This window comes from Thalassophryne amazonica, chromosome 3 (assembly GCF_902500255.1).
Source record: "Thalassophryne amazonica chromosome 3, fThaAma1.1, whole genome shotgun sequence".
Classification (NCBI taxonomy): Eukaryota; Metazoa; Chordata; class Actinopteri; order Batrachoidiformes; family Batrachoididae; genus Thalassophryne; species Thalassophryne amazonica.
Genome location: NC_047105.1, coordinates 144,223,951 through 144,249,831, shown reverse-complemented (window position 1 = coordinate 144,249,831; position 25,881 = coordinate 144,223,951). Strand labels below are relative to the sequence as shown.

The 25,881-nt window shown below is 45.4% G+C and overlaps 1 protein-coding gene across 1 annotated transcript in view; it reads left to right on the top strand.

Moving 5' to 3' along the window:
* Window positions 1–3,311: 3,311 nt before the first annotated feature.
* The window catches only part of LOC117507850 (receptor-type tyrosine-protein phosphatase gamma-like), a 954,825-nt gene continuing 932,255 nt past the window's right edge, over window positions 3,312–25,881 (top strand). The window contains exons 1-3 of the mRNA XM_034167634.1: window positions 3,312–3,366; window positions 3,458–3,548; window positions 3,646–3,830. Coding sequence (XP_034023525.1) covers window positions 3,312–3,366; window positions 3,458–3,548; window positions 3,646–3,830 — 331 coding nt within the window. The remainder of the gene's footprint in view (window positions 3,367–3,457; window positions 3,549–3,645; window positions 3,831–25,881) is intronic.

The window sequence follows — 25,881 nt, the reverse complement described above, 5'->3', positions numbered from 1 at the left end:
CACGCTGAGGATGGAGCTACAACGCTTAAGACAAACTCTTAATATGCACTTGTTTCTATTTGCCAAATGACCAATTCTTCACTCAAAGTTAATTACGAAACAAAGAACTGTCCCTGCTTTAACTCTGAGTCTTTAATAGTTTGCTGTAAATGGAAAGGCTGATCTTCCAAGCATCAGTCATTACTTTAAAGAGAAATTTTGTCCTTGAAAATCATTTTAAAATGTCAATAGTGTCAAGCACACTGGAGCCATTAGGAGGCAAGTTGTCAGAAACCCTGTCCTCCCTTCACACAACCAACTTCTACATCTCTGGTGTTTTTTTTTTTTTTTTTGACACGGCAATCATCCTCGGATCTGGTGATTTAAAGTTTTGCATCAGGAAACCTAAGAGAGACGGCTGTTTCAGCATTCTGCTCCCAAAAGACATGCAAGAAAATGTTGAACCTGAAGGCTCTGTGAAACAGTGAAGGGATGTTTTCATACTGATTTCTAATTGGCACGTTCTCTTCAGTCAGCGTGTTGAAGGAAGTCCTATATCAGCCTAGTGCTTCTCCCCTGAGTCTGTAGTGTGAAGCAGAGGAGAGTCCATGACTCCCCCTGCATGAGACACCAGTTACAAATGGATTTGTGTTTGTTCAGTTGCATAAGGGGGAAATGAGACTCCAACAAACAATATAAGACACAATATGATAGAATTCTACAGTCAGTCCTTCACACAGACTAAACAGACCTGGTATTTGATTATTTATCTTTCTTGAGTTAGTGTCTCAATTGGGTGTGAATTTGTGCAGAAGACCAAATCAGATACAAGATAAGATAAGACTTTATTGATCTCACAGTGGAGAAATTCATGTTACTTCAGCTCTCAAAAAAAAGACACACAAGATGGGTGCGAGTGGAGGAAAATGTGCATCAAACAGCGTGTGCAAGGATAAGCAATAATAATAATACTTGTAATAATACAATAAGATAAGAGAATGAGGTAGAAATAGAATATATATATTTATCATATACCTATAAATGATACGCCAATATGATTGGATACAACACTAAAGAATAATAAATAACATACACCCTTTTCGCGGACAGGTAATATTTTTCATACCACCCGAGTAATCAGCCAATCCCGACAGCAGAGTGGCGCCACGACGAAGAGGCACGGTCAGAAGAACTGTGAAATACTGGTGAGTCACTATTAATAATTTCTTACATGTCCAACCTCGTAGGTTGATCGTTAAAATTAAATTTGTTAGTTCTAAAAGCCATCATAATTATTTATAGGAAAATGTTCTATTTTTTTTCTACTAAGGTTTGAACTTTGTTTACACAGGAGAAAAAAGTCAGAAAATGTTAACGCCTGTTTAAGAAAAGTGTATAAAGTGTGTAGTGAGGGGTTTTACAGCCTTAAAACATCTATAATAATTGTAAAAATAACGCTGATTACTTCACGGATTTCGCCTATCGTGGGTTATTTTAAAACATAACTCCCTTTCGCGACCTCGCAGTTTCACAGATTTTTTTTAGTACAATTTTGCATGCTTCTTCTTCTTTTTTTTTTAACAGCGCATTGTGTTCTATGTCCTTATCAGGCGGGCGATTGCTCTCACTGCCTCCGATGCGCTTACTGAGTCTGCGCCGCAGCGGGCCACTCACACCGCCCTCCTGTCTGCTGTGCCAAGCTGCATGCAGCAACAGGTCCAGAGACTACGCTCACTGTTTTGATGCGCAGCGCCCACTGCATGGTCTCAGTAACGCAGCCGCAGAGCTCTGTGGCCATGACTTGGATTCTTTGCGGGTCCTGCATCCGTACCCCCGGAGGAAGTGAGCGAAGGGAGAGCATGCGCATTGTGTTCTGTGTGCATTTATCATTTATAGGTATATGATAAAATCGTTATCAAGTTGTTTTACCAATGAATATGGCTTTATACATATTCGGCCTTTGGCCTCTGGGTGTATGGTTTTCTTCAGGGTGTATAAAGCCATATTCATTGGTGAACAACTTGATAACTGATAATATATATATATATATATATATATATATGTGTGTGTGTGTGTGTGTGTGTGTGTGTGTGTGTGTATATGTGTGTGTGTATATGTGCATACATAAGTACATATGCATATATAAACATGATGTGGAATTGAAAAAAGATAGGAGCATCTTATTTACAATATGTGAAGTGGAAATTAGATGTGATAAGGTGACATTAGTGCTGGGATTTGTAAACAAGAATACAAGTTGGGATGGGATGACCAGTGTCATTTCACGATAGTATACATCCATTCCTGCAATTCTGGTGTACATCGCATTTTTTTTAAAGGGTGGGGTGCAGACGTTGGGAGGCTGAAGCATTTACCTCTTTGTAATGTTGCCGATCCTTCTCACAACACTTAACAAGTGATGAAGCATTTCAGGTGTTATTGTGTCCCATTCTTCCTGCAAACATGTCTTACGGTGTGGAACTGTCCAAGGCACTCATTGATGATGGATTTTTTTTTCATTTCAAACTCATCCACACATTCTCTATTGTGGACAGGTCAGAACTGCAGGCAGGCCAGTCCAGTATCCATACCCACCTCTTCTGCAGCCGTCCCTTTGTAATTTGTGCAGAATATGGTTTTGTCTTGTAATTTTGAAAAATGCATGGACATCTCTGGACAAGATGACATCAAGAAGGCATTGTATGTTGCTCCAAAACCTTAATGTACTTTTTCTGTGTTATTGTTGCCATCACAGAACTTTACATTACCTTTGCCAAGGGCACTGAAACAACCCCAAACCTTTGCAACTATTTATGATGTTGATCTTCTTATTTTTGTTCTGCTTATTATTTGCCTCATTTGTAGTCCCAAATTATCCTTGTCTGAACTGTTTTTGGAATGTTGTGCACATCCCCAATGCAGGAATGGATGTATATTAACAAATGAAATAGCTGGAGTTCATACTGTGAAATGAAATGGAAGTCAGAGTAAATTGAAGAATCACTGCTTTCTTTTATTTGTCAACATCATCCTAACTTCTTCTGATTTGGAGTTTTTGGAAAAACATTTTGGTGGCATTGGATCAGTTTTTGTGTTAAGCTCTGTTGTTTTGCTGAAATGCCTGGACAAACAGCACCCCTGCAGAAGATCTTGTCAGCCTACTGTAGACTTTTTAAGCCAGCTGTTGGACTGAACAGATGTTTGTGAGAAAGAGCTTCAGCATTTCATGTGGCAGCAGGAATGAGTGTAGTCCATCACATGTAGGAGGACCCGTATTGTTTGAGTAAGGGTTGGGACCACAGCACAAAAACCCGTGTCTGTTGAGTGTTAACATGCATCAGCTGGATGTTGTGTGGAAGGCCAACTGCTCTTTGGCAGAGGTGTTGGGTGGAATGAGTGCTCTGCTAGTTTATGGCTTCTGCCTCTTCCAAAGAGAATATTTTCATATCTTGCCTGTTTTTGTCTTGTATTTTGAAAGGATTATGTCTTGTTGGCATCTTGTTTGCTGGAGCTTTTCGCTCTGAGTGGTACTCCAGCTGTCGGACTCCGCTGTGGTCCGTGTGGTCCCTGTACACTGACTGTCGGTTTAAATTTAGTTGACGCTCCGCTTCCACAGCTGACTTCCTTCTATTTTGTGTTATTGAGGGTCATCTGCTCTGGACTCAGTGGGCCATCATCTTGCTCAGCAGGGATCCGGACTCACCTTCCTGTCCCTGTGCTTGTCTCTCCCACAGGGCTGACGGGAAACCAAGCTGAGTCCCCAGCCCCGATCCAAGGCCATCACAGAGCAGCAACCAGCTGGACACGACTCCGGCGAGCTGCCGCCGAGGAGACCTACTGGTCCTACTCAGGTATGTGCATGCTGGCGTTCTGCTTTCACCTGCTGCCCTGATCACGGGGCATTCCTGTGAGTCTTGACTTAGTCAAGTACTTCACACGCATCACAAGAGATTGGTATGTTTGAGAAAGGATGTTTTGGTGGTTAAAAACTGGAAAAAAGGCAGAGCAGTTCACAAACAGTTGTGGCTCTTTGTTATGACGCTGTGTTCATGGCACCGTGAGATAGTGGCAAAAGTAAACTATCCTTCATACTCTTGTGAAAGAAATACTTCTGATACTCAGAGGGAGTGGCTTCAGTCGGTGTCTCTCAGCACTCTGACCCTGTCCTTCATGTTGTTCAGAATCTTTTCTCCATCATACCCCCCCCCCCCCCCCCAGCTGCAGGCATCTGCTGGCCTTTTTCTTTCTTTTTTTTCTTTAGCAGCACTTCAGAGGAGAAAAAAGCCACTTCCTGTTGTCCCTTTAGAGCCTTTAGTTCTTCAGAGGGCAGCATTAATCTTTCACCGTACATTCGACATGAGCCCCAGGCCACAAATGATCTTTGAGTTGATTTATTTCAGGATTTCTGCTCGCTCATCTCATCCTAACTGGCTGCCACCTTGTGTCACATGTTGGCGAGAATAGGAGCTGATGTCTCTCGTTGTAGCTGATGCTGAGATGGGGACGGTGTCCCCTCACTCATCAGGAGGCTCTTATGTAAGATGCTGATGGAAAAAATGAGCGTGATCCAGGCAAGAGAGCCAAACAGACAGAAGGTCTCCAGGAGCCTCCATCACACAGGAGGCAGAGAGCTGAACAGATAACTGACCATCATCAGTGTGGACGTCATGTCAGTATTACAAGTCTTGCCTGTTACCACATTTATGAAGCGCTGCAGGAGTATCACTGCTGTAATGTCCAACACGGAGCTGCTGTCAGACCTGCAGGGGGACATGCAGCTTTGGACGTGTCAAATGGTACGAGCGGCCGTTGAGGCGGAGCAGAGGCAGGACGTTTTGCTTGCTGAGAATTATTTCACAGTCGCCACGGAGACAGGAAGCAGTACAAAGCACACACACACACACACACACACACACACACACACACACACACACACACACACACACACACACACACACACACACACACACACACACACACAGGATGCTTCAAATTCAGCAGCTGCTTGACACCACAACACGGCCACAGGGATTCGATTGGAAAATTACGTGCAGATCTGAAATAATTTAAATGTTTCCAGTTTTGTTCAGTGCCCCAAAATGCACGTCTGCCTGAAACTGACAGATCTGCATTTTTACGCACTGCAGCATCATCTCATTTCACCAAGGTGCAAACTGGAAGTGGGCTCAAATGGGGAGGAACCTGCCAGTGACTCTTGTCCAGGCTTGGTCTCTCTGGACTCACTCACTTCACACTATAGTGTCCAAGTGCAAAAAAGAGACCTGATGGGTTTCAGCATCTGAATTAGACTTTCACCCATATTCATTCATTCATTCATTGAATCTTATTCCAGTTCACCGCGGCATCAGACTAAGCAGTTCACCCAACAGTTCCCTATCCTTGGCCAAGTCCTATAACTCTTCCCGGGGGAACCTGAGGCATTCCCAAGCCAGATGGGAAATATAATCCCTCCAGCATGTCCTGGGTCTTCCCGGGGCCTCCTCCCAGTGAGCTGTGCCTGGAAGGTCTCCCTATGGAGACAAGCACACTCTAAAACATGCTGCTGCATTTAGTTATGTCCACTTGTTACCCCTCTTTAACATAAAGAGCTTTTACAAGTTTAGGATGTTGTAAAGTTGCAATATACATTAATCTATTGGTTCGTGATATTGTGACGAAAAGCGCTTCATTTTCATCATGGCAAACACAAATTCATTATATTCATTCCTTGATCGCTGCATGAAATTAAAAGTGAAGTGGGGGTTGGGGGTGGTTATGGTGAGGGTGGGGAGGAGGAGTAGGATTAGGTTATGGTTAAGGTTAGGGTTGGGGGTGGGAGTTGGGTTAATAATAGTGAGTTAAAAAACACCCCATAACAAAAATTTGACTCATTTTGTCACAGGACCATGAAAAAAAACATGAGACTGGGCTGAAAGTTGAGTTCAACATCCAAAACTTGTAAGAGCTCTTTATGTTAAACAGAGGTAGCAAGTGGACATAATGCAGCAGCATGTTTTAGAGCGCAGGGCTCACCCTCACCAGATGCCCAAACCACCTCGGCTGGGTGCTTTTGATGTGAACAGGCAGCAGCTCTGCTACCAAGTCCCTCCCCAATAGGCAGAGGTTGGCACAGTTCCGCTAACCACTATTCAGCAAAACTAAGTTTTTTTTGCTAGCGGTTTAGCTTTTCAGCTAACTTCGAAAATCATCAGCGGGCCAGCTTCCGCTAAATTTAGTTCCGCTAACTATTAGTCCGCTAACATTTTTTTGCTGCCATAGTTAAAGCCAAATGGTCAAAAATGTTTGTAAACCCTGAAGTCATACATGTTAGTTCCGGTTTTACATGTTTTGCAGCAGCCGGGCAGCTGTGAGGAGCTGATCTCAACCATACCCCAACAGAAGGGGCCTGGCTGCGAGGCCATTTACATTCAAAAGAAACTATTTACATTCAACATACAGTGCTCCAGATGTGGGCAGGAGACATCAAAAGCAAAGCAGTTTTCACTTATGGTTTGATCTATAAACCAAACTAATTCTGGACAGTTTATCGAATTAACCTCAACTCTGTCATTTTTACAAAGTGAAAAATATCGCACATATGTTTTAGTCTTAAAGTAATGCACTAATTGTGAAGGTTTGAGCATTAACAGCATGCAGATGCCAAAAGGCATTATGGGGAAATTAGCCTCCGCTAATCACTGGTTTATTGGTTTAGTAATTTGTATAAACCAGCACACAAGTTACATGCTTGTTTTTCTTGTGTAGTCCATCGGTTTTGACGATGACATTCATGTTACTATTTCTTAGTCTTTGTCTACAAGTTTTTCGACCGCAGTAATGGGAATGCTAGATGGGCACGGCTACCCATCCAGATGTAGGAGGAACGGACAATGTTTAGGCCACCTTTTCTAGGCCCCTCCTCATGTGAGGTGAGCGGTGCGGATCCTAAATAGGGCTGCTCAGTCATTCTGGGAGTTACCGATATTGCCTGCCGTTCCGGTCCCAGACTTCAGTGATCATCACCCCAGAGTCGCCTGTGTGCAGGCCACGGGCTAGAGGCTTCCAGTCCCATCCTGAACCTGCCTCCGTCGTCCATGAACCCATCGCCACAGACCTTAGTTGAGAGAAAAAAAAAAAAAGGAAAAAGAAAACAGTAGCATAAAGTACTAACGCAGAGAAAGTTTAACATGGAGAAAAGGTTGCGTCCTTAGTCCACGGACTTGACCATGTGAGCATGAACCCGATGGCAAGGAACATGAGTCCAAGACGACCGGTGCTTACTCTGGCTGTAAAGATCTGCCGGAAACGCCGTCTATCACGTGATCTCGACGTGGGTGTGTATGAGCTTTGATAATGACTGCTCAGACTCGCCATGTCACAGAGACCGTCATAGAGTACTGTGGATATTTTGTAGCAGTAGCGACACCACTCAACAACTGCATCCACACTCTAATAGTCTCTGCCGCTGCGGGTCCGCGGCTGCTTATTTGTCAGGTAAAAGTACCAGCTTATTTTGCAGCTAGCCTCCATATCTGAAGGCCGATCCTCTATCTGAGTACGCGATTAATAGCCTGCAGCTCGGGTTTTTGGTTTAGTAATTTGTAATTTAGTAATGTAGTAATCAATGTTTTTAGAAATAAATTTGTATTTGTAAATATGTCATTTTTTCATTTGTAAAAAGGCATTTGCAAAACTGAAAATTCTGCTTAAATGTGATTCAGCGCAGCAGATAGCGATTGTGTGATAGTTGAATGCTATTCACACTCCCATCCAGTAAATGACAGTGTTCTATAGAGTTTGACCCAAAATCCACTTAAACAGAATGTTAAGTGGGGAGGTGATGTTCCAGTGGTTCAGCGTTGGGTTTGATACCAGAGGATCCTCGGTTCCAATCCCAGCCTGACCGTAAAGTAACTAAGGGCCCTTGGGCAAGGTCCTTAATCCCCTACTTGTTCCCGGTGTGTAGTGAGTACCTTGTACCAATGCCCTCACATCGGGGTGCATGTGAGGCATTAGTGTGTAAAACGCTTTGAGCATCTGATGCAGATGGAAAAGTGCTATATAAATGCAGTCCATTCCATTTATCCTCTGTCCAGAGTTCAGAGTTATTGACACCTCTACCTGTCAATCACTGTCTTCTGCTTCACTTGTTTTGTGAAGGATGCAGCAGTAGCATTCCCAAATCATTTGTAAATTATAGTATTTTAAATGTTACTGGATTGTAAAGCTTGTTTTCTCAAACAGCACGTGCAGGAGACATCATGTGCATTTAAACAGGAAGCTCTATATCAGCACAAACACAATGCTATCATACAACCTGCCATCAATTCAGCTTTCTGTCTCCACTATGAATCACATTAGGCGACATCACCACAAACATCATGATTACCACATGACAACAAATAATTAACCAAACAGAACTCACAGCTGTTTACACAACAATGCACCAGGTACCTGTCAATCAAACTACATTCCACTTTCTTAGTTTTTGGCATATTGTGATTCTAATATTGGAGGCTCTAAGACATGTTGTACTTGGGGCTGGACAGTACTTGCTAAGGCCTAGCATTAGTTTGATGTTGAGCTCAGTGATACAGGGGAGGGTCAGTCTTGTCTTGTCTTGTAAAATGCCAAAAGTGTGAAACTTAATCCTTAATCCAATTATCAGTTTTTTAAGAGAACTGAACTTGATTTTTTTAACCTTAAAGTGGTGTATAAAATAAAGTTATTACGAAGTGCTTCATAAAATGTCTATGATAATAAACATGAAAACTAATAAATAACAAATATACACACATCTTAAAATCCAACAAAAATGATTTCAAACTAAATAAAAATATGTTCAAATTAGAACTATTACAAATACTGCTTACTTCCACCTGCGAAATATAGTGAAGTTTCATCCCATCCTGTCTATGGCTGATGCTGAGATCCTGATTCATGCAATTGTTTCTTCTAGATTGGATTACTGCAATATTCTATTGTCTGGTTTACCGCACTCCAGCATTAGGGTCTTCAGTTGGTTGATTATGCTGCTGCAAGACATTTGACAGGAAGCAGAAAGTTTGACCACATTACACCCATTTTGGCTTCTCTTCACTGGCTTCCTGTCCCTGTGAGATCAGATTTTAAGGTTTTGCTACTAGCATATACAATTGTTCACGGACTGGCTGTTGTGTGGGCCGCTAGAAGAGGAGGTACTGCTGGCCCACCACCAGAGGGCGCCCTGCCTGAAGTGCGGGCTTCAGGCACGAGAGGGCGCTGCCGCCATGGACACAGCCGGGACAGCTGTCAAGAGATAATGAGTGACAGCTGTCACCCATCTGCTCTACATCATCTCACTCCATAAAGACCGGACGTCGTCTCCACCTGATTGCCGAGATATCATCTACCTGTGAAGGTAATATTCTCTGCTGTGTCAGAACTGTGACTTACGTGTGATCTGTTTGCAGCTGTTTTCCTGTGAAGCCTTGTCAGTTGATTGGTGGTTTATGAGAGTGCCGACGTCTTCGCCTCTCACTCCTTCCAGATAAGTGCTTTAACAGGAGCTGCACATGTGTGTGATTAGAGGTGGAGGTGACTTTCCACCTTCTGACTGTTTTTGTTACTGGGTGTGCACACACCCACATCTCACTGTTTGTGCTCCTCGCCAGCAGTACCAGATCCGACAGTCGGGGACGGTGATCACCTGGGAATTCGGGACTTGGCGGCTCCAGTATTCACCGGGTTCTGTGGCGGTGGAAATCGTGTGGTTCCGGCTCTTCTCAGGACAGACGTCTTCTATCCTCGAGCCTGCCCACACGTCACCTTTGTGAATTGACTATAATCAGATTCTGAGATTGTCTGTATATTCGTTGTGCGCATTCACAACATTAAATTGTTACCTTTTGGCTCATCTATTGACCGTTCATTTGCGCCCCCTGTTGTGGGTCCATGTCACTACACTTTCCCCAACAGGATATCTCGGCCACTGTCATGGATCCCGAGGGGCGTCAACCATCTGTTGGACAGCCAATGGAAGAGCAGGGTGCAACGGCGTCGGCTGGAAGCGTGATTGGTGGGTTGTAGTACATCCTCACCGCCTTTACCGCTCGGATGGACCTGATGACCGAGCAACACATCATCCTTAATCGCAGGATGGAGGCTCTCACCGCACAGGTGGAAGCGCGCGCTCAGGGCGCTGCTGCAGCTCCTCCTCCTGCCGAACCGGTGCCGAATACAGACTTCCAACTGGTCGTTCAACAACCCCCCCCACCATCCCCTGAAGCATACATAAGCCCCACAGAGCCGTACGAGGGTGTGTGGAGACGTGCACGGACTTTCTTATGCAGTGTTCCCTTTGTCTTTGCACAACGTCCCGTGATGTACGCGTCTGTGCCAGCAAGGTGGCTTACGTGATTATTTGCTTCGAGGTAAGGCACGCGCTTGGGCTACAGCGCTTTGGGAACAAAGTTCATGGCTCCTTGCCTCTTTAACTGGGTTTGTGAGGGAGCTCAGAACTGTTTTTGATCACCCTACACAGAGGAGAGACCGCTTCAACAGTGCTGCTGTCAATGCGCTTCCGCATCGCAGCTGTGGAGTCCAGCTGAATAACGTTGCGCTCTAGCGCCGCCTTCATATAAACGACTGTCCGTCGGTCCTGAAGGAGCACCTGGTAGCTAAGGAGAACCACGGGATTTAGATGGGCTTATCGATCTCGTTATACGGTTAGACAATCGGTTGGAGGAACGCCGTCGGGAGGCGAGGTGAAGGACGTGGCCGGGCACGCGCCGTCCCTCTCCCTTCCGGTTTCAAAAGGTTGTGCCCTCCCCACGCTCCACAGCCGCAGCGCTCCGTGGGGCAACAGCTCCCCCTGCTGACGTTGCTAGGGAGACGCACAGGGCCAAAATGAGAACAACTGACAGAATCAATCAATCAATCAATTCAATCAATTTTATTTATATAGCGCCAAATCACAACAAACAGTTGCCCCAAGGCGCTTTATATTGTAAGGCAATGCCATACAATAATTACGTAAAAACCCCAAAGGTCAAAACGACCCCCTGTGAGCAAGCACTTGGCGACAGTGGGAAGGAAAAACTCCCTTTTAACAGGAAGAAACCTCCAGCAGAACAAGGCTCAGGGAGGGGCAGTCTTCTGCTGGAACTGGTTGGGGCTAAGGGAGAGAACCAGGAAAAAGACATGCTGTGGAGGGGAGCAGAAATCAATCACTAATGATTAAATGCAGAGTGGTGCATACAGAGCAAAAAGAGAAAGAAACACTCAGTTCATTATGGGAACCCCCCAGCAGTCTAAGTCTATAGCAGCATAACTAAGGATGGTTCAGGGTCACCTGATCCAGCCCTAACTATAAGCTTTAGCAAAAAGGAAAGTTTTAAGCCTAATCTTAAAAGTAAGAGAGGGTGTCTGTCTCCCTGATCCGAATTGGGAGCTGGTTCCACAGGAGAGGAGCCTGAAAGCTGAAGGCTCTGCCTCCCATTCTACTCTTACAAACCCTAGGAACTACAAGTAAGCCTGCAGTCTGAGAGCGAAGCGCTCTGTTGAGGTGATATGGTACTATGAGGTCCCTAAGATAAGAAGGGACCTGATTATTCAAAACCTTATAAGTAAGAAGAAGAATTTTAAATTCTATTCTAGAATTAACAGGAAGCCAATGAAGAGAGGCCAATATGGGTGAGATATGCTCTCTCCTTCTAGTCCCCGTCAGTACTCTAGCTGCAGCATTTTGAATTAACCGAGGCTTTCAGGAACTTTTAGGACAACCTGATATAATGAATTACAATAGTCCAGCCTAGAGGAATAAATGCATGAATTAGTTTTTTCAGCATCACTCTGAGACAAGACCCTTCTAATTTTTAGAGATATTGCGTAAAATGCAAAAAAGCAGTCTTACATAGTTGTTTAATATGCCTTTGAATGACATATCCTGATCAAAAATGACTCCAAGATTTCTCACAGTATTACTAGAGGTCAGGTAATGCCATCCAGAGTAGGATCTGGTTAGACACCATGTGTCTAAGATTTGTGGTGGCCAAGTACAATAACTTCAGTTTTATCTGAGTTTAAAAGCAGAAATTAGAGGTCATCCATGTCCTTATGTCTGTAGACAATCCTGCAGTTTAGCTAATTGGTGTGGGTCCTCTGGCTTCATGGATAGATAAAGCTGGGTATCATCTGCGTAACAGTGAAAATTTAAGCATGCCGTCTAATAATACTGCCTAAGGGAAGCAGTATAAAGTGAATAAAATTGGTCCTAGCACAGAACCTTGTGGAACTCCATAATTAACCTTAGTCTGTGAAGAGAATTCCCCCATTTACATGAACAAATTGTAATCTATTAGATAAATATGATTCAAACCACCGCAGCGCAGTTCCTTTAATACCTATGGCATGCTCTAATCTCTGTAATAAAATTTTATGGTCAACAGTATCAAAAGCAGCACTGGAGGTCTAACAGAACAAGCACAGAGATGAGTCCACTTCTGAGGCCATAAGAAGACCATTTGTAACCTTCACTAATGCTGTTTCTGTACTATGATGAATTCTAAAACCTGACTGAAACTCTTCAAATAGACCATGTCCTCTGCAGATGATCAGTAGCTGTTTAACAACTACCCTTTCAAGAATTTTGAGAGAAAAGGAAGGTTGTAGATTGGCCTATAATTAGCTAAGATAGCTGGGTCAAGTGATGGCTTTTAAGTAATGGTTGAGAAAAGCCTGTGGTACATAGCCACTAATAAGATAGATTGATCATATTTAAGATCGAAGCATTAAATAATGGTAGGGGCTTCCTTGAGCAACCTGGTAGGAATGGGGTCCAATAGACATGTTGATGGTTTGGATGAAGTAACTAATGAAAATAACTCAGACAGAACAATCTGAGAGAAAGAGTCTAACCAAATACCGGCATCACTGAAAGCAGCCAAAGATAATGATACGTCTTTGGGATGGTTATGAGTAATTTTTTCTCTAATAGTTAAAATTTTATTAGCAAAGAAAGTCATGAAGTCATTACTAGTTAAAGTTAAAGGAATACTCGGCTCAATAGAGCTCTGACTCTTTGTCAGCCTGGCTACAGTGCTGAAAAGAAACCTGGGGTTGTTCTTATTTTCTTCAATTAGTGATGAGTAGTAAGATGTCCTAGCTTTACGGAGGGCTTTTTTATAGAGCAACAGACTCTTTTTCCAGGCTAAGTGAAGATCTTCTAAATTAGTGAGACGCCATTTCCTCTCCAACTTACGGGTTATCTGCTTTAAGCTGCGGGTTTGTGAGTTATACCACGGAGTCAGGCACTTCTGATTTAAAGCTCTCTTTTTCAGAGGAGCTACAGCATCCAAAGTTGTCTTCAATGAGGATGTAAAACTATTGACGAGATACTCTATCTCACTTACAGAGTTTAGGTAGCTACTCTGCACTGTGTTGGTATATGGCATTAGGGAACATAAAGAAGGAAACATATCCTTAAACCTAGTTACAGGGCTTTCTGAAAGACTTCTAGTGTAATGAAACTTATTCCCCACTGCTGGGTAGTCCATCAGAGTAAATGTAAATGTTATTAAGAAATGATCAGACAGAAGGGAGTTTTCAGGGAATACTGTTAAGTCTTCAATTTCCATACCATAAGTCAGAACAAGATCTAAGATATGATTAAAGTGGTGGGTGGACTCATTTACATTTTGAGCAAAGCCAATTGAGTCTAATAATAGATTAAATGCAGTGTTGAGGCTGTCATTCTCAGCATCTGTGTGGATGTTAAAATCGGCCACTATAATTATCTTATCTGAGCTAAGCACTAAGTCAGACAAAAGTTCTGAAAATTCACAGAGAAACTCACAGTAACGACCAGGAGGACGATAGATAACAACAAATAAAACTGGTGAATGAGTAGGCTGGTCCGCGGGGAATGTTTTCTCTGCAGCTCAAAAGAGCACATACAGAAAAACTGCCCCAAACGGCCAAAACGACAACACCCGCCCTTAGATACTGGGCTAAGGGGGGGTCATAACATTCACGTGGGACACACACATATTGCCACACGACTCCCAGTTACAATCCTGAGTGGGGATTTAACCCTTCAAGCCCCAGCACTGGTGGACACGGGGTCAGAAGGTAATCTGCTAGACAGCAGATGGGCAAGGGAGGTAGGGCTCCCTCTGGTGGTGCTTCCTTCGCCATTGCAGGTGCGGGCACTAGATGGCACCCTTCTCCCTTTAATCATGCACAAGACACAACCTGTAACTGTGGTGGTGTCTGGGAATCATCGGGAGGAGATCGAGTTTTTTGTGACTCCTTCTACCTCCCGCGTGATTTTGGGCTTCCCGTGGATGTTGAAACACAATCCCCGGATTGATTGGCCGTCTGGGGTGGTGGTTCAGTGGAGCGAAACCTGCCATCGGGCGTGTTTAGGATCCTCGGTTCCTCCCGGTTTACATGCTAAGGAGGAGGTCAAAGTCCCTCCCAATCTGACGGCGGTGTCGGTTGAGTACCACGATCTTGCTGATGTCTTCAGCAAGGATCTGGCACTCGACCTTCCCCCGCACTGTCCGTACGATTGTGCCATTGATCTGATTCCAGGCGTTGAATTCCCATCCAGCAGGCTGTACAACCTCTCATGACCTGAGCGCGAATCAATGGAGACCTACATCCGGGACTCATTAGCTGCCGGGCTGATCCGGAACTCCACCTCCCCGATGGGTGCAGGTTTCTTTTTTGTGGGCAAGAAAGATGGCGGACTCCGTCCATGCATTGATTACAGGGGGCTGAATGAAATCACGGTTCGCAACTGATACCCATTGCCGTTGTTAGATTCCGTGTTCACCCCCCTGCATGGAGCCAAAATCTTTACTAAGCTGGATCTTAGGAATGCGTATCACCTGGTTCGGATCCGGAAGGGAGACGAATGGAAGACGGCATTTAACACCCCGTTAGGTCACTTTGAGTACCTGGTCATGCCATTTGGCCTCACCAACGCCCCCACGACGTTCCAAGCCTTGGTTAACGACGTCTTGCTGGACTTCCTGTACCGATTCGTCTTCGTATATCTGGACGATATACTCATCTTTTCTCCGGATCCTGAGACCCATGTCCGACATGTACGTCAGGTCATGCAGCGGTTGTTGGAGAACCGGCTGTTTGTGAAGGGCGAGAAGTGTGAGTTTCACCGCACCTCTTTGTCCTTCCTGGGGTTCATCATCTCCTCCAACTCCGTCGCCCCTGATCCGGCTAAGGTTGCGGCGGTGAGAGACTGGCCCCAACCAACAAGCCCGTAGGAAGCTGCAACAGTTCCTCGCTTTGCAAATTTCTACAGGAGGTTCATTAAGGGCTACAGTCAGGTAGTTAGCCCCCGACAGCCCTGACCTCTCCAAAAGTCCCCTTCACCTGGTCGGATCGGTGCGAAGCCGCGTTCAAGGAGTTGAAGCGACGGTTCTCGTCTGCACCAGTTCTGGTGCAGCCCGACCCTAGTCGCCAGTTTGTGGTTGAAGTGGACGCCTCTGACTCAGGGATAGGAGTCGTGCTATCCCAAAGCGGGGAGACCGATAAGGTTCTTCACCCGTGTGCCTACTTTTCTCGCAGGTTGACCCCCGCAGAACGGAACTATGACGTCAGCAATCGAGAACTCCTTGCGGTGAAAGAGGCTCTTGAGGAGTGGAGACACATGTTGGAGGGAGCATCTGTGCCGTTCACGGTTTTCACTGACCATCGGAACCTGGAGAATATCAGGCCCGCCAGGCGGCTGAACCCCAGGCAAGCCCGTTGGTCACTGTTCTTCAGACGTTTTGACTTCCAGATCACCTATCGCCCCGGGACCAAGAACCAGAGATCGGATGCCTTGTCCCGGGTACACGAAGACGAAGTCAAAACTGTGCTGTCGGATCCACCGGAGCCCATCATTCCGGAGTCCACTATCGTGGCCACCCTCACCTGGGACGTGGAGAAGACCGTCCGGGAGGCCCTGGCACGGAGCCCGGACCCCGGAACTGGTCCGAAGAATCGTCTGTACGTCCCACCAGAGGCCAGAGCTGCAGTCTTGGACTTCTGTCATGGTTCCAAGCTCTCCTGTCATCCAGGGGTGCGAAGGACCGTGGCAGTTGTCCGGCAGCGCTTCTGGTGGGCGTCAATGGAGGCCGACGTCCGGGAGTACATCCAGGCCTGCACCACCTGTGCCAGGGGCAAGGCAGACCACAAAAGGTCCCAAGGACTTCTCCAGCCGCTTCCTGTGCCTCATCGCCCCTGGTCCCATATCGGCCTGGATTTCGTCACGGGCCTCCCGCCGTCCCAGGGCAACACCACCATCTTCACGATAGTGGACCGATTCTCCAAGGCGGCCCACTTTGTGGCCCTCCCGAAGCTCCCAACAGCCCAGGAGACAGCAGACTCCTGGCCACCACGTCGTCCGTCTGCATGGGATACCTACCGATATCATCTCTGATCATGGTCCCCAGTTCTCCTCACACGTCTGGAGGAGCTTCTGCCGGGAACTGGGGGCCACTGTGAGCCTCTCGTCCGGGTATCACCCGCAGACCAATGGACAGGCAGAACGGGCCAATCAGGAATTGGAGCAAGCCCTGCGCTGTGTGACGTCCGCACACCCGACGGCCTGGAGTGAACATCTGGCCTGGATCGAGTATGCGCATAACAGCCAGGTGTCCTCTGCCACCGGCCTCTCCCCGTTTGAGGTGTGTTTGGGGTATCAGCCCCCATTGTTTCCCGTGGTGGAGGGAGAGGTCGGTGTGCCCTCGGTCCAGGCCCACCTGCGGAAGTGCCGTCGGGTGTGGCGCTCCGCCCGTTCTGCCTTGTTGAAGGCCCGGTCGAGGGCGAAGACCCATGCGGACCGCCGGCGATCCCCGGCCCCTGCTTACCAGCCCGGGCAGGAGGTGTGGCTATCCACGAAGGACATCCCCCTCCAGGTGGACTCCCTGAAACTCAAGGACAGGTATATTGGACCATACAGAATCCTCAAAATCCTCAGTCCTGCCGCAGTGAAGCTCCAACTCCCGGCTTCACTGCGGATCCACCCAGTCTTTCATGTGTCAAGGATCAAACCTCACCACACCTTGCCCCTCTGTGGTCCCGGACCGGCACCGCCGCCTGGATCATCGACGGGGAGCCGGCTTGGACGTCCCGCGGGGGTTCCAGTATTTGGTGGACTGGGAGGGGTATGGACCCGAAGAACACTCCTGGGTGAAGAGGAGCTTCATCCTGGATCCGGCCCTCCTGGCCGATTTCTACCGCCGTCACCCGGACAAGAATGATCGGGGCGCCAGGAGGCGCCCGTGGGGGGGGGGTCCTGTTGTGTGGGCCGCCAGAAGAGGAGGTACTGCTGGCCCACCACCAGAGGGCGCCCTGCCTGAAGTGCGGGCTTCAGGCACGAGAGGGGCGCTGCCGCCACGGACACAACCGGGACAGCTGTCAAGAGATAATGAGTGACAGCTGTCACCCATCTGCTCTACATCATCTCACTCCATAAAGACCGGACGTCATCTCCACCTGATTGCCGAGATATCATCTACCTGTGAAGGTAATATTCTCTGCTGTGTCAGAACTGTGACTTACGTGTGATCTGTTTGCAGCCGTTTTCCTGTGGAGCCTTGTCAGCTGATTGGTGGTTTATGAGAGTGCCGACGTCTTCGCCTCTCACTCCTTCCAGATAAGTGCTTTAACAGGAGCTGCACATGTGTGTGATTAGAGGTGGAGGTGACTTTCCACCTTCTGACTGTTTTTGTTGCTGGGTGTGCACACACCCATATCTCACTGTTTGTGCTCCTCGCCAGCAGTACCAGATCCGACAGTCGGGGACGGTGATCACCTGGGAATTCGGGACTTGGCGGCTCCAGTATTCACTGGGTTCTGTGGCGGTGGAAATCGTGTGGTTCCGGCTCTTCTCAGGACAGACGTCTTCTATCCTCGAGCCTGCCCACACGTCACCTTTGTGAATTGACTATAATCAGATTCTGAGATTGTCTGTATATTCGTTGGGCACATTCACAACATTAAATTGTTACCTTTTGGCTCATCTATTGACCGTTCATTTGTGCCCCTGTTGTGGGTCCGTGTCACTACACTTTCCCCAACACTGGCACCCTCCCTATTTAGCTGACCTAATTAAATTCTACGTACCGGCCCGGGATCTGCATTCTCAGGGTGCAGGACTACCCTAGGGTGAATAAGAAGTCTGTGGGTCACAGAGCTTTCAGTTATCATGCCCCTGTTCTGTGAAATGATCTCCCTGCATCAATAAAACAGATTCTGTAGAGACTTTCAAGTCCAGAGTTAAGACGCACTTATTTTCCCTTTCGTATGGCTAGCTCTATGCTTTTTTTTACTCTTTTAAATTCATTTTATTAGCAAACAGAGTGGGCTGCAGCCTCAATTTTATCTAAAGTCTGGCTGTTTTAGTGAAGCTTAGGGCTAGTGGCCCGTGATCACCTTAGTAGTTCTTGTGTTTTACTTGTTGCTTAATGACAACAAATTATACTGTATTTGTTGTCTTTCTGATGCCTGATTCTATTTTTTTCTCTCTGTTTGAGGCGCGGCTCCATCCAGAGGTGGGTGTGGTATCCCTCCTGTTCTGTACACAGCAACATTTCCTGTTTATTCGTTTTGTGAATTGTTTTGTAATTTGTGTCAGGAGCATGGTCCAAGTAGAAGTTGGAGGAGGTTATTTTATTGTCTCTATGTGTTTCCTTGTTTGTCTGTGAACAGCTTGGACCCCGCAATTTTTCATATATTGTTATGAAGTTTTTACTGAAGATTCATATCTTGATAAGCAAGAAGTGCTTCAGTTTGCAAGGTCATAGTCAAAGGACAAAGTTAGGAAAAATCTTGGAAAATTGGAAAAATCCCTGCCTTTAACATTGGAAGAATTTTCAAAAATTCATAACTCTATCAAAAAAGATCAAATGTCTTTCATATTTGACAGTGTTATGTAGGGTGGTATCCTTTATTGACTGATAACGTTTGATCCAGATCTGATCCAGATTACAGATTTTGTGACCATTTAAATTTAACATTGAAAGGCCCAGTTAATGCATATTTTACATTGTATCTGAATCAAACATGCCCCAATCACTCTCATATTTGAAAGTAAGGTGCAGACTGGCACTCACTATCACCTGACAAAATTTGGTGAGGATCTGACCTGGATTGTGAATTTTGTGGACATTTGAACTTAATACTCTAAAGCACATTTAATGTACATTTTGCATTATATCTCAATCAAAGCTATAGACACCATTTTTTTTCTACAAGAAGATCAGGCCGGGGGACCCTGCGTGCCCAGATGGAACCTACCCTGTGGGGCTATGTTCTCGACGCCTGGGAGACGTGGCGAGTCGCATGCTTTGCGCCATTCTCTGTGGGAGGACGTCGAGGATTTATTATATTTGGTTTCATAGTAGGAGGGCTGATACTTATTGGCTCATGTGCTGCCCTGACCTACCAGAAAAGACGGCTGCCGCCAAACCACGACCCCTCACTTGTCCGTCATGATTAATGAGTTGGGCAAGGCGATGCATTCTCAGACTGCGTTAACCCTTGAACTCAGACGCAAATTGGATAACATCTCGGAGCAAATGCACACCTTGCAGTGGAAAGACTTCAGAGACCGGGGAATATTCATAATTGGATCTGGATTGTTCATGTGAGACTGTAAAAGTGTTTTTCACTGCTCAACCATGAACACAGCAGGCTTATCAGCCTCTGAAGGACAAAATGTCCCATTGTTTTCCTCCAGAAGAATCTCTACAGCCTTGGTGAATATTCGGCTGCCTCCTTATCTTCTCTAACTCCAGTACACAAGGACAGAAACTGACTCACACATGGACAAAGACTGAAAGCATGCTCCACCTCCACCCTACCTCCCCTCCTGCCCCCATCACACACCCCATCCCGGCCACTGTTCACATCACCCCCCCCTTTCCCCTCTGGGGGCTGCACAGTTTAGCTGCGGCAGGTCCCCTTCCCCCCAAGCTGGAGGCGGCGTGACTCATGTTGCTGCAGCTACCACACTCTCACATTGCCTCAATTTGGAAAACGGACTGTTTCAAGTTCAGTGCACATAAGCAATGTCAAATATATATGTGTTGTCTTAATTCTGATGTGTGACATTATTACAGTAAACAAGTAATAATTGTGGATTAATTACTGTATCTTGTCTGTGGCAATTTGATTGTGGGCGTAATCTTGTTGTTATTGCACTTGCAATGACAATAAATGTCATCCATCCATCTCATACATTCAAAGTGCCTCACTCTCATTTTTCTCTTATGGATTTACCTACACCACCAAAATTGGATGGAGGTTCCAATTTTAAGCCTGTTTTTCTTCCAGTTATCAATCGGAAACTAAGTGCCAAAAAGCATAATAAATTGATAAATTGTGCATAGCAGAGATAACCAATGTACATTTTGCATTATTTCTCAATCAAAAGTGCCTCAATCACTCTCACTTGAAAAGCCGTTTTGATCTATAATTTGTATTATATTTTAGCTTATGAAAACACTTTGGCCTTGAAATCTTTTTCCAAGGTAGGAATTTGTAGAATTGGAAGCTAGTGTTGATGGAGGTTTGCACTCTACAAGCGCAGTGGTCTAGTTTTTATTACTTTATTGATTTATTTATTTGGAGTGTGGGGTTTAGGACCTTTTTATTTGTTACTTTCCTCAGAGCCCCTGCATACATAGTGCAAATTTAGTCGAATTGCGTGTGAAGTGTGCATGAAGCAGGAATCGTATGCAATGCGTGTAAAGTCCGACGGACCCATCAAACCCTCTCACGGCAGGTGTCAGCCAAATTCCATTTGACATGCATGAACATCTAACACTGCTTGCATGGCACTTAGATATTGTGTAGCCATTCATACAATTAGCACGACAACAGTCAGCAGACGATCAATGTCTCGCTGGATGTGAAATTTGTCTAAGTACCCCACCAGTGTAGCTTTGCAGACAGACACAGTGACACACTGGTGTGTGCACTGAACTGACAGGGAGTGTGGCTGCCGACAGGAGCAGCTGTGAAGATCTGTGATTCTGGATGTCATGGCTGGGGGGCACGTACTGTGACTGGACAGAGATGAACTAACAACTGTTTACTGTGACATGCATGTGTCTGCTTGCTGTCATCATGTGGACATACATAAAAACATATAATTGCTGTTGCAGTGAGCTGCAGTGATTGTGCGCACATTGACAGGCTACCCCAGGTGAAATGGACTGTCACATCATAACACGCAGTGGGCGATCTGAATATCACGTCACCCATGTGAGCTCTGTTCCACATGATGCAGTGTCTGTCCCGTGGCATGCCATCCACAAGACATGAGTGAGGCCGGCTGGACACGCCGGACCAGCATATGTGGAGGTGATAAGAGTGCCCTGCTTCTCATTCATGTCACTTCATGACTGTACTTCTGTGATCATGAGTCATCTACAGAGGAACAGGTGGCTCATACTTGTATTGTCTGCTTAATAAGAAGGATTCAATAAAATTTAGTGTTTTTATATGGTGTGTGGTTGTATTTATTTTTTTAATACAGCCATGTCCTTCTTGATATCAACCATTTTTCCCACACCTTTTACAGGACAGAGATGGTAGCTCAGTGGTAAAGTTTCTGACTGGCAATCAGAGCTTTTGGAAAGTGTAGGTTTGAATCCTGTGGGAGGCATGTATTTTTTTTTTTTTTTTTTAATTTTACAGCAGCTGCGTGATGCTCACACTGTGTTCCCGCATGCAAGAACCATCGCAGCGGCATTGTGCAGGCCTGCCCGTCATTTCGATGTTTTTATGCTTCGCTCATACGTGTTGTGAGTCACCCTGAGTTGTACTTATTTGTGCTATGTGTGAAGGGGACCTCAGTGAGGTGAGGTGTTTGAGGCTTCCATTTCCTGATTTCAACATGTCCTTGGCTGTTGCCTGAGGGAGTGTAGTAAAGCTACTTATCAAATAATGAATTGACTTATTTTGTTAAACAGCAAAAATTAAATTACTTTGAACAAACTGTGTACCATAATTTCTGGAGTATAAATGGTGAATTACCTTTTGAAAATGAAAAATAAAAATACATATTCAAGTTGCAACAGAGTATCTGTCACACTGATTTTCTGTGTTATCAGCCCTTTAATTTGGCAGGTTTTTTTGTGGCCGTGTTGTTGTTGTGTACTTGTGTATTTATTCTTTTATTATTGGAATTGTTTTATTTTTTGCTTTGATTCCTGGGAAAGCACTATATAATTTTTTGTTTTTATTGTTACTATTATTAACAAATGTGTGATTTTTCACTGTATAAGCCTCACTGGAGTGTAAGATGTAGGACCTCTCAAATTAGCAAAAAGAAATATATACAAGGAAAATATGGTGTGTAGTGTAGTTTATGCTTGCAGTCATCTGATTTCATGTCTTTATAATAAAAATTTTAATCCTTAAATTTATTCACACCTGTGCACCCAGTTTACCTGTTTACTTTATATTTTTCCCTGCAGAGTAGTTGTTTTCCTTTTAACACTTCCAAGCTTTCCCATGTAACCCAGCGTTTAACATCACAATGCTGTGAATTGTGGGTAATTCCCTTTGGCAAAGTCTGCAGAAATGTCTGCTTCCAGAACGTGCACATAAAGGGCTGAAAGTGTTTGAGAGCCAGCATGCACTTCACGATCTGACAGTGGAACAGCCCCAAACTCGCATGCACTTAGCAGGAAAGCGCTTCAGCGTCTGTGAGGACGACTGAGACGAGAATTAAACAGAGATGTCTACTGAGGGATGTGACGTCCTGCAGGAGCTCGACTCAGGATCAGTATGACTGATTTATCAGGTCACATGTGATTTCTGCACTTTAATGTATTTTACAATGTAATTGTAAGGTAGGTGTGTGTGTGTGTGTGTGTGAGACAGAGATTTATATCAGTGAAGACCTTGATGAGGAACTGATTTCTTTCTATACTTTCACTGAGATGTTTACTGGCCTATAATGACAACTGATGATCAGTTCAATATTTTATCACCAGGCTGCTGAGCTGATGCATTATACAATGAAAACATTCTGTGCACTGCACACGGGCCATTGAGCGTGTGTGTGTGTTTGTGTGCTGCTATCTTTGTGAGGATCATCGTGGGTAGAGGACCTGTTCAGTGAAGATCATTTTGTAAAATGGGGACATCCAGAGGCTGTAAAAATGCTCCTCAAAGTGATTCTTCAAAATCTGAGGTGACAAGTTGATTTTGAGAGACATCTAGAGTTTAAATGCAGTATCAGTTTATTTCTCAGTATAGCAGAAAAGGTTGTCCTCACTTTGGTGCCCATACAGGAGAGAGAGAGAGAGAGAGAGAGACTTTGGGCCGGGTTCTTGGAGTCTGGGGCCCTGTCTTCTACAAGGCATGAAGTAATGCACGGTGCACTGTGCCGTTGCCAGTTCCTGACTGATGCAGTTGTCATTTACACTCAGTGCACCAGGCACATCGGCATGCATTTTGTGCACCCATGGGTGGTGTCTTGCTCATAAAACAGGTACTGTCAGCCACAGTGTGTGTGCATGAAGCAGCAGAAAGTGATTGCACCATGGACAGATAAAAACCAGGTCTGAAGTGGAGCACAGTGTTTTTCTGCTATTTATCCGGCACAACATTCAGATGCTCCTCACATAAGCAGGTTCATGACACACATGAACTCTCTTTGTACACACATGGATACACATTCATTCATTTTCTGTACCCACTTACTCCAATCAAGGGTCACACAGTGGCTGGAGCCTATCCAAGCAGTCATAGGGTGAGAGGTGGGGTACACGCTGGACAGTACACCAGTTTATTGCAGGGCCACATAAAGACAGACAAACACATTCACACCCACAGTCACACCTACGGACAATTTAAAGTTTCCAGTCTACCGAACCTGCATGTCTTTGGATGTGGGAGGAAGCCGGAGCACCCGGAGGGAACCCACACGAACACGGGCAGAACACGCAAACCCCACACAGAAAGGCCACAGGTGAGAAGTGATCCCATGACCTTCTCGCTGTGAGGCAAGAGTGCTAACCACAAAGCCACCATGGTGCCCATGTTTAGAACACTGTCCTGTAATTATGGGTTAGTTCTGCACTAGTTAGTTAGCACCACTACTTTACTACATACAGAAACTAGAGCACTGTGCTCGTATAGTGCAAACCTCCACCATCACCAGGTTCCAATTCCACAAAAGTCCTGTTCGAAGTGTCGTTTCATAAGCTTAAATTAAATGTGATCAAATGTCAGGAGGATGTATTTAGTTCATGCACTGAATCAAATTCTGTCTTTTTTCAAAACTTTTCGTTTTCTGAATTCCTTTTCAGATAATTTTCACAGAACTCTGGTTATCTCTGCTTTGCACAATTTGTCATTGCTTTTCGACACTTGGTGGAACCTCCATCCAATTTTGGTGGTGTAGGAAATCCATAACAGGAAAATGATTGAGACCACTTTGATTGAGATTTAATGCAAAATGTACACTATATATATATATATATATATATATATATATATATATATATATATATATATATATATATATATATATATATATATATATATATATACAATACCCCAGCAACCACCTATCTACCCTACTACCCTCAGGCAGACGGTATAGGTCAATCAAAACTAGGACTAACAGACTCAGGGTCAGCTTTCTCCCCAGAGCGATCACTGCACTGAAGACGTAGAGACGGGAAGCAGAAGCGAGGATGTCGGTCCGGCTCCAATGCTAGGCTACGTAAACAGCCTCACAGGCCAGTATTACTGAGCCTCTTCCTATCCAATGGCAGATCCATCACACACAAAATGGATGAATTGGAGCTACAGATGGCCACAAACACCTTTGTGCTGAACTTCAGCATTATTTTCATCATGGAGAATTGGCTTCACCTGCTGATCTCCTACGCTGCAGTTGAGCTAGCAGGCCGCACACTACACTGGCAGGACAGAACCAGTGATTCGGGTAAGAGCAGAGGTGGGGGGCTCTGTGTTTATGTGAACCACGAGTGGTGCTGTAGCAGCAGGGTCATTGACTCTCACTGTTCTCCTCATTTAGAGGTGCTGGCAGTCTCGTGCAGACCTTTTATCTCCCAAGGGAGTTCACAGTAGTTGTTGTGTTTGCTGTTTACACCCCACCCGATAGCCACCCCTTAGCCTCTTGCTCACCTGTGTAAATAAACAGCAGCTGGCCCACCCGGATGGCGTTTGTATTGTTGCTGGTGACATCAACTGACATTTTTAAAGACTGTGTGTTGTGAACGGGGGGCGCAAATGAACGGTCAATAGATGAGCCAAAAAAGTAACAATTTAATGTTGTGAAGGTGCACAACGAATACATAGACAATCTCAGAATCTGATAACAGTCAATCCACAAAGGTGACGTGTGGGCAGGCTCGAGGATAGAAGACGTCTGTCCTGAGAAGAGCCGGAACCACACGATTTCCGCCGCCACCGAACCTGGTGAATACTGGAGCCGCCAAGTCCTGAATTCCCAGGTGATCACCGTCCCCGACTGTCGGATCTGGTACTGCTGGCGAGGAGCACAAACAGTGAGATATGGGTGTGTGCACACCCAGCAACAAAAACAGTCAGAAGGTGGAAAGTCACCTCCACCTCTAATCACACACATGTGCAGCTCCTGTTAAAGCACTTATCTGGAAGGAGTGAGAGGCGAAGACGTCGGCACTCTCATAAACCACCAATCAGCTGACAAGGCTCCACAGGAAAATGGCTGCAAACAGATCGCACGTAAGTCACAGTTCTGACACAGCAGAGAATATTACCTTCACAGGTAGATGATATCTCGGCAATCAGGTGGAGATGACGTCCGGTCTTTATGGAGTGAGATGATGTAGAGCAGATGGGTGACAGCTGTCACTCATTATCTCTTGACAGCTGTCC